Here is a 16,014-nt window from a genome sequence, read left to right as displayed (position 1 = left end):
TAAAAGACCAGGCTTATGATCTGTAAGAGATGACCTACTCAGAGACTTTTGTAGAATACCAAGAAAGAACTGCTTGGAGAACTGTCTTGGGCAAAACACACAAAAAGAGAGAGAGAGAGAGAGAGAGAGAGAGAGAGAGAGAGAGAGAGAGAGATGCTTGGGGATCTTCAGAGAAAGCAGAACAGAGAAAAAGCAGGCTGGAAAGCTGTCTCCAGAAGAACATAGGGTGCCAGCTTGGACCCATGATTTGACTTTGAGTTGTTTGTTTTTACCACTCCCAGACACCCCTTTCTCAGACCCCTCTCCAAGCTAAGGGTGGGTGGTCCTTGGCAGAGTTAATTTCCATACAGTAGAAAAGGCCATTGCAAACATTATAGGGTTTTATTGTTGTTATTGATTTTGTCAGTATGAGAGATCAAACCTAGGGCCTCAATGTTTGCATGCTAAGAAAGCATTCTACTGAACTATACACTATTTTTTTTAATTGTACTTATTTATTTTGTGTATATGAGTACACTGTAGCTGTCTTCAGACACACCAGAAGATGGGATTGGATCCCATTATAGATGGATGTGAGCCACCATGTAGTTGCTGGGAATTGAACTCAGGACCTTTNGAAGNGCAGTCAGTGCTCTAAACCACTGAGCCATCTCTCCATCCCATACACATTACATTTTAATACTCAGGGTATTACAATTCTGCAACTAGTAGCAAAGTCATTTCAGCATTCCTCTGTAGTCAGACTTTGGGCACTTTGTGGGTTCTTCCATTCTTCTAGACCCTTATTCTAGTCTTTCAACCCCCTAATACTAGATAGGAGAGAAAAAAAAGGATAGAAAGGAAAGGGGAACAATGTGATCATTAGACTATTTTCTGCTGATTATGTAGATCAAGTTCCCTGGGGCAAGTTTGATCTTCTCTGGCAGTATATCTAATTTCTTCTTCTTCGTGGGTGATTATTTAACCACCAGCAACCAACCAACCGAGGAACCCTCAGGGCTGTTCCAGTCCCACACCCCCCTTACAGCTTCCCCATCCCACCTGGGGTCAAGGCTAGGCCAAGTTCCAGTCTCCACCCACAGGAACATTCTTGACTAAAAAATTCTCTAACTGTATTGACAATCACCTGACCCTCTGGAAAGCTCCAGGTAGAGTTCAAATGCGTGTCATGCTTGCTAGCCAATAGATTTAAAGGTCTATATGCTTAGCCAATAAGTTTGAACTATAACCTTGCTGATGTAACCTTTGCCCCTAAAATGTATAAAAACTGCTTGTAATAGCCATTCAGGGTCTACTTCTTGTCACTTGATTTGAGGGACTGATTGAGGGTTGACCCTAAGGCCCTGGAAAATAAACCTCTTGCTTTTGCATCGATCTGCATCTTGGTGTCTCACTCAGGGGCATCTTGAAGTAAATACCACTGACCAAGGGTCAGGGTCTTATACAACAACTCACCATGCCTCTAGGGGCCTTGGCATTTATATACCCTCTGAAAAGTCCCCAGAATTCCAAATGTCACACAATCACATAAATAATCTGCTGCTGGCAAAATCACACCCCTGCTATAGCCTGAGGCAAATCATAGTCAGCTGCTGTGGACAATCTGAAGCAGCCCCATATCCCACAATTGGGATTAAAATAAGAATATATTCCCATATTTCTGGGTTTTTCAAAGAAACCAAAATTCTCACTACATTCCTCTGATTACATTACCAGCAAAAAAACCCAAAACCAAAACCAAAACCAAAACCAAAACCAAAACCAAAAAACCTGAGACAGTATTTCATTATATATCCCTAGCTGGCCTTGAACTCGCTGCAGATCTCTAACTCAAAGAGATCCGCCTGACTCAGACTCCAGGAGTGCTCGGATTAGAGATATGAACCTTTGTCTGCAAAGGAGATAGGAACTCCACAGGAAGATCAACAGAGTCAACTAACTTGGACCCTTGGGGCTTTCAGAGACTGAACCACCAACCAAAGAACATTCACTGGCTGGACCTAGGCCTCCCCGCACATATGTTGAATACAATTTTTGGCAGGTACTAATTTTATATTTGTATGAGTTATAGTTTGGGCACACCCCTTTAATCCCAGCAATTGGGAGATGGAGGCAGGCAGATATAATTTCCAGGCTAGCCTGGTGTATACAGAGAGTTATAATAGGCCATGTAGTGAGATCTTGTCTCAAAAAACAAAAAGAAAAGGAAAATGTGTGTTATATGTTTGTATATGTTCATGCATATGTGCATATGGTCTATGAATGGCAGCTGCAGGTCATCACCACATGTCTTCAGATGGTCTCATGGAATCTGGAGCTCGCCAATTCAAAAAAGTTGGTTGTCCCACAAGTTCCAGAGATCTGTTTGACATACTTAACATTTAAAAAAAATTATGAGAGCCGGGCGTGGTGGTGCACGCCTTTGATCCCAGCACTCGGGAGGCAGAGGCAGGTGGATTTCTGAGTTTGAGGCTAGCCTGGTCTACAAAGTGAGTTCAAGGACAGCTAGAGCTATACAGAGAAACCCTGTCTCGAAAAACCAAAATAAAATAAAATAAAATAAAATAAAAAATAAAAAATAAAAAAATTTATGACTTAGCTGATTAATATATGGTGGGTGGCAATACATTATAAGAATAAAAGGTTACAGAAAAGCTGTCTGTCCTGTAGTTATGAAACCAAGTTTGGCCTGGAACACACAGAGATCCGTCTGCTTCTACCTTCCAAGTGCTGGGATAAAGACATACGCCACTCTGATCAGGCAAACAATAATTTCTGAAAATAGTGATCACCCCCTTTCTCTTCTTGGATCCTGAGTGGCGGAGTCAATTTGATAGTCTCTGAAAGAACACAAAATTAGGTACCAAGTCTTGAAAAGAACCGTCTAAAAGGAAGATCTTGAAACTGGCTTCTATGGCTTCCTTGCGATTCCACTTCTGTCTATAGTTTGCTCTAATGTCGTTCTACCTCTCCATGCATCTTTCTCCATGCAGTTTGAGCCCAGAAGGCCTTCCCTGCACCTCCTGGGAGCTCCTTTAGATGCTCTAGCACAGCCACCGCTTCGGGTGCGCCCCGTGCCCTCTGGTAGGTGGGGCGTGGAGGTAGGCGGAGCCCTGGGGGCGCGGCAAGTCTAGCCCCGCCCCGTTTGCTGCTGTTCGTCTAAGCAGCCCTCAATCCTCCCCGGAACCCGCGAGAGCGTAGCTGCTGTTTCAGCCGGAATTATTGGCGTTGCTAGTTGACATGGCTGCGCCCGTCTTAAGATGTGTTCGGAAGCTGCTGAAGCTCGTGGACTTCACGCCGGTCCCGCGGAGACATCGATATAAGAAGAAATGGGTAAGGTCTGACATTAGAGGGAGACTTATCCAACCCTTGCGTTTCCCGTCACTCACAGTTGCATTCGGGACATGCACTCCAGGGACCGTAACCTTCTTGGAGCTCTTGTCTCACTTCTGCCTGCCCTTTTATTAACCACAAACCTCTTCCTGTTGCATAAGCAGCCCCCTGACTCCGCCCCTCTCTGTTAAGTCACGGCCTGAGCTTTCATTCGGTGACGTCACATCTCCGCATGTTACTTTTTCTTGCTTACCTCTGTCTTGCCCTTCCCACCCTTCTTTTCCCTTTTCTTTCCTCCCTCTTTCCCTTCCCCTCCAGTCCCATGACCTCCTCCCCTCCTTTCCTCCTTAAAATTTCAGCCCCTTCAACTTCACCTCAAGCAGACTGTCCTAACAACAACTCCTTCCCTCCTGCATCTCCGGCGTCCTGCAGGAAAGGATTCACCCCTGTTCTCACTCTCGAGGTGCCTGTGGCGCCCGGGAAAGAGTTCAACGACCACCTTTCCTGTAATGCTGGCCATTCTCCAAATGCAGGCAACAGATTCACCAACCCCCATTACTGTAGAGAACCTTTCTCTAGCCTCACCATTTCTTCTCCTTGCTTACCTCGACGGATCCCCACCCCACCCCCTCCGCCCCCAGTACTCTCCTCCCCACCCCCACCGGAGAGGTGTTCTTTTGAACCCTTTTCTCCACTCCTAGGAAGGCTGTACAGACCAGAGACAGCTGGTTCATCCCCTCCGAGTCCTTGTTTTGACCGATTCAGCCTTCAGGGGTCACTGTCTCCTCATCAGCGGAACCTGTATTGCAACCATATCGATTCCCCAGAATCTCAGCGTTCATGTCCTCCTCCAAGTCCGTGTCTTTGTTATGTGACTTCCCCGCCTCTCATTCATCAGCCCCCTAGAGCCAGCCCAGTAACTTCCCCTGAACTTACTCATATAACCTTGGAGACAGGCCCGGTGATTTCGACTCCCCTTATGCCAGGGTCCCAGAGAAATTACTCCATAATTTCACCTCTTCTTACCCATCGGCCCCTGAGAACTGGCCTTACAATTTCACCTCCCCTTGTTCACCGGTCTGTGGAAACTAGACCTCTAACCCCTGCATCCATTTCTCACCGAGGACCCCACTGGTCCTCTGGAAGAAGTTACAATGATCCTCCTCTTTCTTCAGCATCTTCCCCACCCTCTGGCAACCCTTACCATGACAACCCTATGCCCCCAAACTCCTGTGAACCTAAACCACAGCTTGATGTGCCTCTTGGGAAAAATGGCTGTGGTCCTCCACTCTCTTCTCAGGCAGGCATGTCTGGCTCTCCCATCTCACCTCAAGAGGGCTGTATTCATTATTCCCATTTATGCCCAGATTCCCAGATATCTGCCCCTAGGAGTCCTCTCTGTGTTATCAACCTACCACCCGACAGTGCTGGTTCTCCTAGCTCACCCCTGCCTCAGGCTCTCCAGAAGCCCTGTGTAGGGTCCTTTCTGTGGGAGCCTGGGGGGAACGCTTACCTCTTACTAACTCCAGGTACTGTAATTTCTGGTCGTTCCTGCCCCACAGAACCACCTCTTCCTCATTGTCCTTATCCCTCCCTGTACTTCCCGTCTCCCCTGGACAACCAGTGTGTAGCTCCACCTCAGTCACCCAGAGGTTATAACGAACCCCGCCCTCCTACCTCAGCTCCCTCTCAAATGAAGTCCCCCAAATCCCCTGAAACACAACACACTCCCTACAAGTGTCGCTCCCTAGACAATACACCCCACCACACTCCTCCTAGCCATCCTAAATCCCATAAGACCAACACCTGTCCTCAGTCTCCCTCCCAGTCTTTTGGCCTCTCTAGTCCATGTATGGAGCCAGCCATCACAACTACTTCAAATTCCTGCCCAAAAGAACTTCCCCCAGAGACCGCTGTCCTCAAAACTGTTGCTCCTACTTCCTGTCCTCATAGCTCGCCTTGTAATCCTGCCTTGTCCAGTAGATATCCTAAGAGTAGTCCGCATGGACCACCTCCAGTTTCCCCCTGCAATACTCATATGTATTCTGTGGTTCCTCCCACCTCCCATTTATCCCCACTCTCTAGTCCCCCAAATCAGTCTCTACCTCTTCCTCATAACCAGCCTGCTGTTCTCCCCTGTGGCACTTATTCTGCTCCCAGGGGTCCACCACCCCATATCAATTCTGTGGCGCCTCCTTGTTCCACCCACATCTATTCTTTTATCCCTCTGAGAACACCTTTTGACCCCCGATGTTTACCTGTTGTCCCTCGAGCTCGGTTTTGCCCCACTACAGTTCCCTGTGGCATTCATACCTATGCTGTGACCTCTCCAGTCCCACTGAACAATCCCTCCCAGATTCCCTACAGCTGTTCTTTGCCTCCATCTAAGACCTCCTCTACCTGTAGCACTTCTGCCAGTTCAACTATTGTTTGTAGTGACTATCAAAGTAGTGACAGCCAGATAAACCACCAGAACAAAAGTCAGAGCCAAAACAAGAAGAGCTCCCTTCCTAAGCAAAGCAAGAGTCCCCTAAGGAGGGGTGCCTTTCAGAGCAGAAGTCGGAGCCGGAGCAGCAGTCCTCTCCAAAGCAGTACTCAGGACCGTACTGAGAGGACCAGTGTGGGCGTCAAACACCATGAGAGAAGTCGCAAGCAGAGCAGGAGTCCTGCCGATGGTGAAATTGAAAGCCAGAGCAAGAGCCTCCAGCACAGGAAAAGTGTGGGACAGATCAAGAGTCCCCACAGTAGGAAGAAATAATGACCTGAACACATGTTCTGACCAGAACAAAAACCCAGGCCAGGGTAGAAGTTGCATTCACAAGACTGCTGTCAGTAGTATCTCAGTTGTTACAATGAGGACCAACTTGTGGACTCGTCTGAAGTCTTCAGTTCTTTTTTTTTTTAAATCTGACTCAAGTCCTTCACTGCTAGCCCATAGCAGTCATCTTAGAAATTCTTACCTTCGGATTCTGTGAACTGTCTTTATTCTGCCTTCCTGGGGTCTGGGAATCTAAAACATCTCAGTTCTATAATCCTGTGCATTATGTTAATCCATTCACTGCATAATCTTAGGTAAGTGACTCATTGCTCTATCAGATGTGAAAGAGAATTATTTGTATCCTATTGAGCACCACTGCCATAGAGCTCTCTCATAAGCTAATAGACAATAACAAGCTCTTGAAAACAGGAGTGTAAGCCGGGCGGTGGTGGTGCACGCCTTTAATCCCAGCACTTGGGAGGCAGAGACAGGTGGATTTCTGAGTTCGAGGCCAGCCTGGTCTACAAAGTGAGTTCCAGGATGGCCAGGACTATACAGAGAAACCCTGTCTCGAAAAACCAAAAAAAAAAAACAAAAAAAAAAAAACAGGAGTGTAAAGAGTAGAAGTGTCAGGCATAGTGGCGCATGCCTTTAATCCTAGCACTCAGCAGCAGGGGCAGGTGGATCTCTGTAGTTTGAGGCCAGCCTGATCTACAAATCAAGTTCCAGGACAGCTAGGTCTATGCAGAGAAACCATCTCTCAAAAAAAGCTTTAAGCCTCAAGTTTTCCCAGGACCTTCACAGTTTCTTCAAAAGTTCTCCCTTGGGTTACTTAAGCCCCTCCCCCCTTCACCTTTGCTAGGTATAAATCTAGGGCATTGCTTGTGCTAGGCAAGCACTGTCACACACCAAGCACACATCTCAGGTGCACACACACATCTCAGAGCACATACGTTGAGATACATCTCAGCTTAAGCCCTCAATCTCTCCCTCCTATTTTTTTGAGACTCTTCGTTGTATCTTTGTGTGTGTGTGTGTGTGTGTGTGTGTGTGTGTGTGTGTGTTTGAGATAGAGTCTTATGTATCCCAATTTGTCTTGAACTCTATATAACCAAGAATGACCCTCTTTTCTACCTCCAGAGTAGTAGGATTATAGGAGACTTTAAAAAAAAAAAGATTTATTTTTATGTGAGTACACTGTAGTTATCTTTAGACACACACCAGAAGAGTGCATTGGATCCCATTACAGATGGTCGTGAGCCACCATTTGGTTGCTAGAAATTGAACTCAGGACCTCTGAAAGAGCACTCAGTGCTCTTAACTGCTGAGCCATCTCTCCAGCCCCTATAGGAGACTTTTAAAATGACATCTATTTATTGGTGTGGGAATGGTTTATGTGCGTGTGTCCATGTATGTGCTATGGTATACCTTGGGAGGTAAGACAATAAGTAGGGGAATCAATTCTTTCCCTCTGCCCCGTGAGTCTCAAAGATCAAACACAAGTAGTCAAGCTTAGTGGCAAAAAGCCATCTCGACAAGAGATTCCTGATGTATTACTCACCCTGGCTTCGGATTTGCTTTTGTAGCTCCAGGGTTAACTTTGAACTCTAGATCCTCCTGCTGAGTACTGGGCTTATAAGTGCACCACTATGCCTAGCATTGACTCTCTTTTTTGACGACCCCTAGAGTTACTATGAGAGTTATGTGTTCCTTCCAATCTGTGATATGAAGGCTATCTTCATTCTCTCCCAGTTCTTCCTTTGGTGGGCAGAAGCAAGATGCAAAGATAGGAGAGAGCACTGAGTGAACTTAAATTTGCCTTGGGGCTCTGAGGTATTGGTAGATATACTGGTTAGCTTTATGTCAACTTGACACAGTTTACCTAGAGTTATGTGAAATGAGGGAACCTTAAATGATAATTTGCCTCCATAAGATCCAGCTGTAAGGCATTTTCTTAATTAATGATTGATGGGGGTGGGGGACAGCCCCTTGTGGGTGGTGCCCTCCTTGGGCTGGTGGTTCTGGGTTCTATAGGAAAGCAGGCTGGGCAAGACCTGTGAAGCAAGCCAGCAAGCAGCAGCGTCTGTGGGCTCTCTGGCAGCTCCTGCCCTATTTGAATTCCTGCCTCGGCTTCTGGACGTGTATGATGAAATAAACCTCCTCCTCAAGTTGCCTTGGTCATGATGTTTCATCACAGCAACAGAAACTGCAGTAGAGTCAGATGATAAGAGATAAGAGTCAAGACTGGAATGATTAATACACTTGCTCTTTCCCTCTTAGGCTACCACAGAACCGCAGTTCACTGCCAGTCGGCTTGCTCTGCAGAATTTTGACATGACCTACAGCGTACAGTTTGGGGATCTTTGGCCATCAATCCGTGTTAGTCTTCTCTCAGAGCAGAAGTATGGTGCGTTGGTCAATAATTTTGCTGCTTGGGATAGTGTGAGTGCTAAGCTGGAGGAGCTGAGTGCCAAGGACTTCATCAGTGAAGCCGTCTCTCACCAGAAACTGGAGCCTGAGAGTGGCCTCTCTCCAACTCCATCCCTGGACTGCAGCCCAAACCTTCGATGCTTCACTTTTTCCAGAGGGGACGTCAGCCGCTTTCCTCCTGCCAGGTAGGGGCTGGAACGGTGAGGTCATTCTGAGTGCCTGCTACAAGTGGACCTGAAGAGCTCAGCCCTGCCCTGCAGTACAAATCTGTTTTGTTGGTATGTCTAGTGTTTGTAGACTAGGTGTTTGCCCAAGTGCTGTGTGTGCACTCTCTCTCTTGTCAGTACCCTGATGGGAATATAATAGCTGCTCTTTTTTTATATTTGAGGTACAGAGAAATTAAGAAAGCTACTTGCTTTTGATCATCCAGAGAGCAAGTGGTATATTTGGTATTTAGTCCCAGGAAGTTTGAACCCCAGAACCTGCACTTGGAACCTGTTCTGCGTTCTGTAGAAAACATCTACCTTTCACAAGAGCAACTCACTGCATCCTTCCCAGTGAAGATGTGTCTTCCCCTTCCCCTTTGCCCTGTCAAGCAGCTGTGAAACGAGGAGGAGGAGAAGTGGATTTTGATAGGAAATAGGGGTTGCCCAGGAGTGCAAGTTAGTGACAGACCTGAAGAAAACAGAACTTCGTCTCTTCCAGAGGTGGTGCTTGTGTGCATGAAGTTCAGTGGGAAAAGACGGTACAGCCAAGTGCTAAATTGTACTTTATGCCTTGAGAATAGGAAGCTGGGTATAGTGAGACAAGCCTGTGATACTATTACTGGGATGGGACACACACACACACACACACACACACACACACACTTACTTAAAGTGAGGAACAAGTGCTTTAAAGAAAAATAGTGCAGCTGGAAATAGAGAGTGATAAGAAAGAGAGGGTGTTATTTTAGACAGACAGGAACTGCCAGTGGCTCTGAAGAGGACACTTTGAAGCAATGCCTGACAGAAGTAAGGATGCACATCAGGGATATTTAGAAGAAAACTGTTAGGACAAAAGGCGTAGGAATTGAAAGGCCTGAGGCGTGTGTGTGGCCCAATGAAGGGATAGCAAGGGAACTAGCAAGGCTAGTTCAGAGTAAATTAGTCTGTTTTCAGAAGGATCACTCAGAGATGGGGACGCAGCTTAATTGGTAGAATGTTTACCGAGCATGCGCAAAGCTCTGAGTTTTACCCGTATTGCATAAGCCAGGTGTAGTGGCTCAAACCTGTAGTTCCATAGTCCATCAGTGGGGCAGGAGGATCTGAACTTCAATGTCACTCTCAGCTTTCTAGCAAGCTTGAGCTCAGCCTGGGATACATGAGACCTTGATCTTGTTTTTTAAAAGATTTACTGTGGATGCTATATAGATGAATGAGTGAGTACTGTGGATGCTGTATAGATGACACTGTATAGATGAATGAGTGACTGGGAGATAATAAGGGCTTGTACTTGCTCAGCTTGGCTCCTGGTAGGTGTGATGGTCTTCTCTCTTCCAGACTTGGCAGCCTGGGTCTCATGGAATACTACCTGATGGATGCTGCCTCCTTGCTACCTGTCCTGGCTCTTGATCTGCAGCATGGAGACATTGTGCTTGACCTGTGTGCCGCTCCTGGGGGCAAAACGCTGGCATTACTTCAGACAGGCTGTTGCCGTAAGTCAGTGGCATGGTGTCTTGGGCAGGCAGGGATCCCCACTTCACCAAGGTCACACTGAATGTCGTAAGTTTAGTCCCAAGGTTGGGGTAATAATATTTACTGAGTTTATTGTCAGTTGGTCAAAAACAAAAAAAAAAAAAAAAAAAGGCTGATGAAGGCTTCTGCAGGCAGACTAAATCCGGGCCCTGATAAATCCACCACGTGATCCCCTCACCCTTTTGTATTTGTTAATTTGTCTCTAAGGTAAAGTCTCACTTCTTTGTATCGCCAATCCCTTATTTCAGCTTTATATGTCATTCGGAAGCTTTCGAGGCTTCCAGCACACCTGCTACCTTTGCTCACATTACCTCTCTTTAGAGTCCCCCATCCTCCCCTGCCTGGCTGTGTTATCTAAATCCTTTTAGCTTTTGAGCCTCAGTTTGAGTGTGCTACCTGCAGGACATGTTCTCTCGTAGCTGCTCCTGGCTTGTTCAGAATGATTCCTTCCTGTGCGCCCATGCCATGAGCGTCACCTGTTAGCACATTAACATTATTAGCCTTTCCTCAGAGCATTAATGGATATATGTCTTCTCCTTCCTCAAGATTATGAATTCCAGGCGGATTTCTGAGTTGGAGGCCAGCCTGGTCGACAGAGTGAGTTCCAGGACAGCCAGGGCTACACAGAGAAACCCTGTCTTGAAAAAAAAAAAAAAGATTATGAATTCCATCCTGGTGGTGGTGGCAGCGCATGCCTTTAGTCCCAGTATTTGGGAGGCAGAGGCAGGTGGATCTACTTGAGTTTGAGGCCAGCCTGGTTTACAGAGTGAGTAAGCCCAAGACAACCAGGGCTACACAGAGAAACCCTGACTTAAAAAACAAAAATAAAATTCCAAATTCGTTGGGAACAGGCTGAAGCTTCTTCATGTGTTTTGGTATGGTAGGTAACCCTGGTATTCATAGGTGCTCGCTTTAGCCAGCCTTTGCCTAAAAGGCTGCCTTAAAGTAGAACTTACCAGACTGGAGAGCGTTCAGCGGTTAAGAGCACTGACTGAGCCGGGCGTGGTGGCGCACGCCTTTGATCCCAGCGCTTGGGAGGCAGAGGCAGGCGGATTTCTGAGTTCAAGGCCAGCCTAGTCTACAAAGTGAGTTCCAGGACAGCCAGGGCTACACAGAGAAATCCTGTCTCGAAAAAACAAACAACAACAAAAACAAAGCACTGGCTGGTCTTCCCCAGGTCCTGAGTTCACTTCCCAGCAACCACATGGTGGCTCACAAGTAGGATCTGATGCCCTTTTTGGTGTCTGAAGAGAGTGACAGATAAATCTTTTTGTTTGTTTGTTTTTTGTTTGTTTTTTGATAGATAAATCTTTAAAAAAAATAGAATTACCTTTTCCTCGAGTCCTGAGAAATAGGCACGTGTTCTTTTCACATCTGATCTAGAGCTTGCTGGACTTCTCCTGCCACATGCCTGTGCCTTTCTGTTAGGTGTCAACCTTCTATTCTTGTTACTCCGAAGCTGGCTCGCACAGTTTGAGTTAGCCCCTAGCCTCTCATGAGTAAATTGTTCTCAGCTTCTGGAAGCTGAAAAAGGAAAGAGAAAAAGATGTTGGCTCAAGTTTAGCACGTGAGTCGTGAGCGTGAGAGCCCATCCTGGATGCGGTGCTGCGCTGCACTGTGTGAGGCTCCTGTTAGAAGGGAGAGGAGAGAAACAGCAAGGGAGAAGTGCTTCCAAGGTGCACTAAATTAGCAGCATCCCTTCTTCATCCCAGGTACTTACCAAGCCTGGCTTCTTGGCCGCAAAACATAGATTGGGTCACAGGGTGTCAGGGCAAGCATGGAATGTCTGAATGCTTTGGTAAGTCTTACAAATGTTGGATGTGGAGGGGGACTGGAAGCTACGTTTTCTTTCTGTTTTTCTCTTGAACAGAGTGTCTGATTTTTTTAAATGTTAAGTGCCCTCAGAAATTGGGATGTTTCTTATGGGGACACTAAACCTCTTTCTAGTAGTGCCCTCTAGCTCTTCCGCACGGTTCATTCCCATGTGCCCTCACTTCTCCTTGCCTCTGAGGCTGGGTGTCACTTGTCCTTTATCATCAAGCCTTTTGTTTTTGTTTCTGCTTTTTGTTGTTGCTGCTGCTCCCTCCCCCCCCCCAAAAAAAATGGGGTTCTTCTGTGTAGCCCTGGCTGTCCTGGAACTCATTCTGTAGACCAGGCTGGCCTTGAACTCACTTTAAAAAAAAAAAAAAGATTTATTTATTTTATGTATATGAGTACACCATTGCTTTCTTCAGACACACCAGAAGAGGGCATCAGACCCCATTACAGATGGTTGTAAGCCACCATGTGGTTGTTTGGAATTGAACTCAGGCGCTCTGGAAGAACAGTCAGTGCCCTTAACCTCTGAGCCATCTCTCCAGCCCCTGAGTCACATTTTCTTATCCCTGTCTTCAAGCTCTTGATCCTCCTCCTTCAACCTCCCAGGTGCTAACACTACAGCTATGTGCCTCTAGGCCTGCCTTAACATCAATCTTACAGAAACATTTTTCATATAGCAGAACTGAAACCAACCAGATATTTCTTAAACTCCTGTCTGTCAGAAAGAGGGAGGTGGCTCAGCAGTTGTGAACTCCTGGCTCCCAGCACCCACACCAGGCAGCTTGCAATGGCCTCTCAACTCCTCGGTATCTGATGCCCTCTTCTGGCTTCCTCAGGCGCGAACACAGGCATACATTTACATAGATGTATATACACTCAAATTTATAAATTAATAAGAGAATATAAAGTAGTACATTATTAGGCTTGGTTTTATACAAAAGAATAAGTGGTTAAACTTCTAAGAAGAAGAAATATGTCTCTCATACATGTGATGTTTGTCTAAAAAGCTTCAAATATCCAGGAAGTCAAGGGATGGTGTGGAGGCTCCACACTCATCAGGGACTCTGCATAGACTCTGCTGTTTTTATTTCTGCTCCTTGTTTTGGTTTAGGCATCATATTTAGAATCAATATTATGGTACAAGAGAGCTGCTTGAAGGTCAGCCACCCATTTGATTTTGAGGCAGAAGGAAATGATTGTTAGTCTTCTAGACACATTTTCTCAGAGGTCTCACATGGTATTAGTGTCTGCAGTTCACTAACCAATCATACTTAGTTGTAAAAGAATGCTAGGAGGGCTGGAGAGATGGCTCAGTGGTTAAGAGCACTGACTGCTCTTCCAGAGGTCCTGAGTTCAATGTGAGCCACATGGTGGCTCACAACCATCTGTAATGGGGTCCGATGCCCTCTTCTGGTGTGTCTGAAGACAGCTACAGGGTACTCACATATATAAAATAAATAAATCTTAAAAAAAGAAAGAAAGCTAGGAAAGGTATACAATGTCCTCTATAGATAAAGTTGGGTTCTGTGTTTTTTGGTTTTTTTGTTTGTTTGTTTGTTTTGGTTTTTTGAGACAGGGTTTCTCTGTATAGCCCTGGCTGTCCTGGAACTCACTTTGTAGACCTTGTAGACCAGGCTAGCCTCAAACTCAGAAATCCGCCTGCCTCTATCTCCCGAGTACTGGGATCAAAGGCGTGCACCACGATGCCCGGCTCGGGTTCTGTTATTAAGGAGTAAGATAATAGTAAATTCTGGGTGAATAATCTATAGTATCTAATGAAGACCAAGAGAGACATATTGTCCTGTTTTCAACTTGACACAAGCTAGAGTTATCTGGGAAGAGGAACCTCAACTGAGAAAAGGTCTCCATCCAAATTGCCTGTAGGCCTCTGCAGTTATGAAGCAATGATTGTTATGGGAGGGTCCAGCCCTCTGTGGGTTCTACCCGTGCCCGGGTGGCCCTGAGGTATAGAAGAAAGCAAACTGACCAAGCAGGTACGCAGTTCCTACATGGTCTCGGCTTCACTTTCTGCCTTTCTTCAGGTTTTAGCCTTGACTTCCTGCTAAGTTCCCTCCATGAAGAACTGGAAACTGGAAACTGAAACAAACCATTTCCTCTCCAAACTGCTTTTGGTCATGGAGTTTATCACATCAATAGAAACCCAACTAAGACACAAGTGTTTCAAAGAGATTGGGTCACACACATATAGTCCCAGCTACTCAGGAGGCTGAGAAGTTCAAGAACACCATAGGTATCAAAACCAAACCAAAACAACAAAACAGCATGGCTAGTGTATGCTGAAATTTAGGGTTGAGGCGGGATGATCTCCAGTTCACAACTAGTCTAGGCTACAGCGTTGTAAAACCCAACCAACTCCATTTTTTAAGTTCCAGGGGTTAAACTCCAATTCTAGGAGGAAAACTACAAAGTCCACTGGAACAAACATCTATGGCACTTCCCACCTTCAGCAACAGCCGGTCAGGCGACAACAGCAGGGCCAAGGTACATAGAGATAGCGTAAGCCATTCTGCAGGAAATAGAGAACCCAGCCATCCTGCTTGTCAGGTGGTTTTGCCCCTGTGTTTGGTTCCTGCAGATTATGCCAAAAATTCAGTTTTTAAAATAACCTACTTGCTGACCTGTATGGAAATTCTGCAAACTTGCTGTAACTACAGTAAATACCCTAGACCCCTAGACACTATTCACTTTCCTTTCCATAGATATTAGTCTTTGTGGCCTCTACCCCAGAGTGACTGATTTGGTACCGCATATATTACAAGTGTCCTGCCCTTGGGGGTCTTTGTTGACTGGGTATATCTAAGAATTGGCTGCATTTTCCATTAACACCTTTTGTTGGTGTGATGCGCTGTGTTGAGTCAGAGCCTCTGAAGACTCTTTATTTCTACAGGTAATCTAGCTGCCAACGATCTCTCCACTTCCCGGACAGGCAGACTACAGCAGGTCCTTCACAGTTATGTGCCTCAGGATATTAGAGAAGGGAGCCAAGTTCGAGTTACCTCACTGGATGGCAGGAAGTGGGGAGAACTGGAAGGGGACACCTATGATAGGGTAAGTGACCTCTGACTCTGCGCTTTGGCCTCCAATCCCAGGGGTACGATCTAGCCCTGGGGTATGAATGTGTGCGGCTGTTTTTGGACCTAGACAGTTCTCCATGAGTGATTTGGAGAAAGCACCATTTGCAGAGTTCTCAGTTCAGCTTAGATGACTTGCTACTGTTTTCATTAGAGATAGTTGGCAGCAAAAAGAATTTGAACCTAACTGCGTGTGGAAAAAGTTATTAGGCATATTTTATTTCTGAAGTCACTTGGTTTCTTGCAACCCCTTACAACGATGAGTATGAATGAGAACATTTTATTTCTGAATATTAAAATAGCACATGGTGCAAAATTCAGGAGGCATAAGAGAATACCTGGTGGAAAATAACTTTCTTTTTAGACTGTATACAGCCATCTTCTTCCTCTTCCTTCCTTCCTTATTTATTTATTTATTTTTAAAGATTTATTTATTTATTATATGTGAGTACACTGTAGCTGTCTTCAAAAACACCAGAAGAGGGCATCAGATCTCTACAGATGGTTATGAGCCATCATGTGGTTGCTGGGATTTGAACTCCAGAAAGAGTAGTCAGTGCTCTTAACCGCTGAGCCATCTCTCCAGCCCCTATTTTTATTTTTTATAGTCTTTGTGTAATTTGGATATGAAAATATAGATTTGTGAGTTTTGTTTTTGTTTTTTGTTTTTTGTTTTGGTTTTTTCGAGACAGGGTTTCTCTGTGTAGCCCTGGCTGTCCTGGAACTCACTTTGTAGACCAGGCTGGCCTCGAATTCAGAAATCCGCCTGCCTCTGCCTCCCGAGTGCTGGGATTAAAGGCATGCACTACCACGCCTGGCTGATTTGTGAGTTTCTTAATAGAAATGG

General features: G+C 45.8%; 2 protein-coding genes across 4 annotated transcripts in view; both read left to right on the top strand.

Moving 5' to 3' along the window:
* Window positions 1–3,194: 3,194 nt before the first annotated feature.
* Window positions 3,195–16,014, top strand: part of Nsun4 (NOP2/Sun RNA methyltransferase 4) — a 20,829-nt gene continuing 8,009 nt past the window's right edge. Inside the window, exons 1-5 of one of the 3 annotated variants that reach the window (XM_029539426.1) lie at window positions 3,543–6,405; window positions 7,844–7,924; window positions 8,372–8,706; window positions 10,063–10,217; window positions 14,984–15,144. In XM_029539426.1, coding sequence (XP_029395286.1) covers window positions 8,426–8,706; window positions 10,063–10,217; window positions 14,984–15,144 — 597 coding nt within the window. In that variant the 5' untranslated portion in view covers window positions 3,543–6,405; window positions 7,844–7,924; window positions 8,372–8,425. Of the gene's footprint in view, window positions 3,334–3,542; window positions 6,406–7,843; window positions 7,925–8,371; window positions 8,707–10,062; window positions 10,218–14,983; window positions 15,145–16,014 lie in introns of those variants that run through there. The other 2 variants (XM_021200801.2, XM_029539427.1) reach the window with 2 other exon arrangements.
* LOC110323531 (sperm head and tail associated protein) lies at window positions 3,656–6,103 on the top strand. The gene has a single exon (XM_021200800.2). It carries the CDS (start codon window positions 3,656–3,658, stop codon window positions 6,089–6,091), a length of 2,436 nt encoding a protein of 811 aa, XP_021056459.1. The 3' UTR covers window positions 6,092–6,103.

This window comes from Mus pahari, chromosome 6 (assembly GCF_900095145.1).
Source record: "Mus pahari chromosome 6, PAHARI_EIJ_v1.1, whole genome shotgun sequence".
Taxonomy (NCBI): Eukaryota; Metazoa; Chordata; class Mammalia; order Rodentia; family Muridae; genus Mus; species Mus pahari.
Note: the sequence above shows the minus strand (reverse complement) of the source record. Positions and strands in the feature narration are given on the sequence as shown.

What these genes read in the sequence shown, in the direction of transcription:
- LOC110323531 (XM_021200800.2), top strand. Translation starts at nt 3,656, where the DNA reads ATGACCTCCTCCCCTCCTTTCCTCCTTAAAATTTCAGCCCCTTCAACT.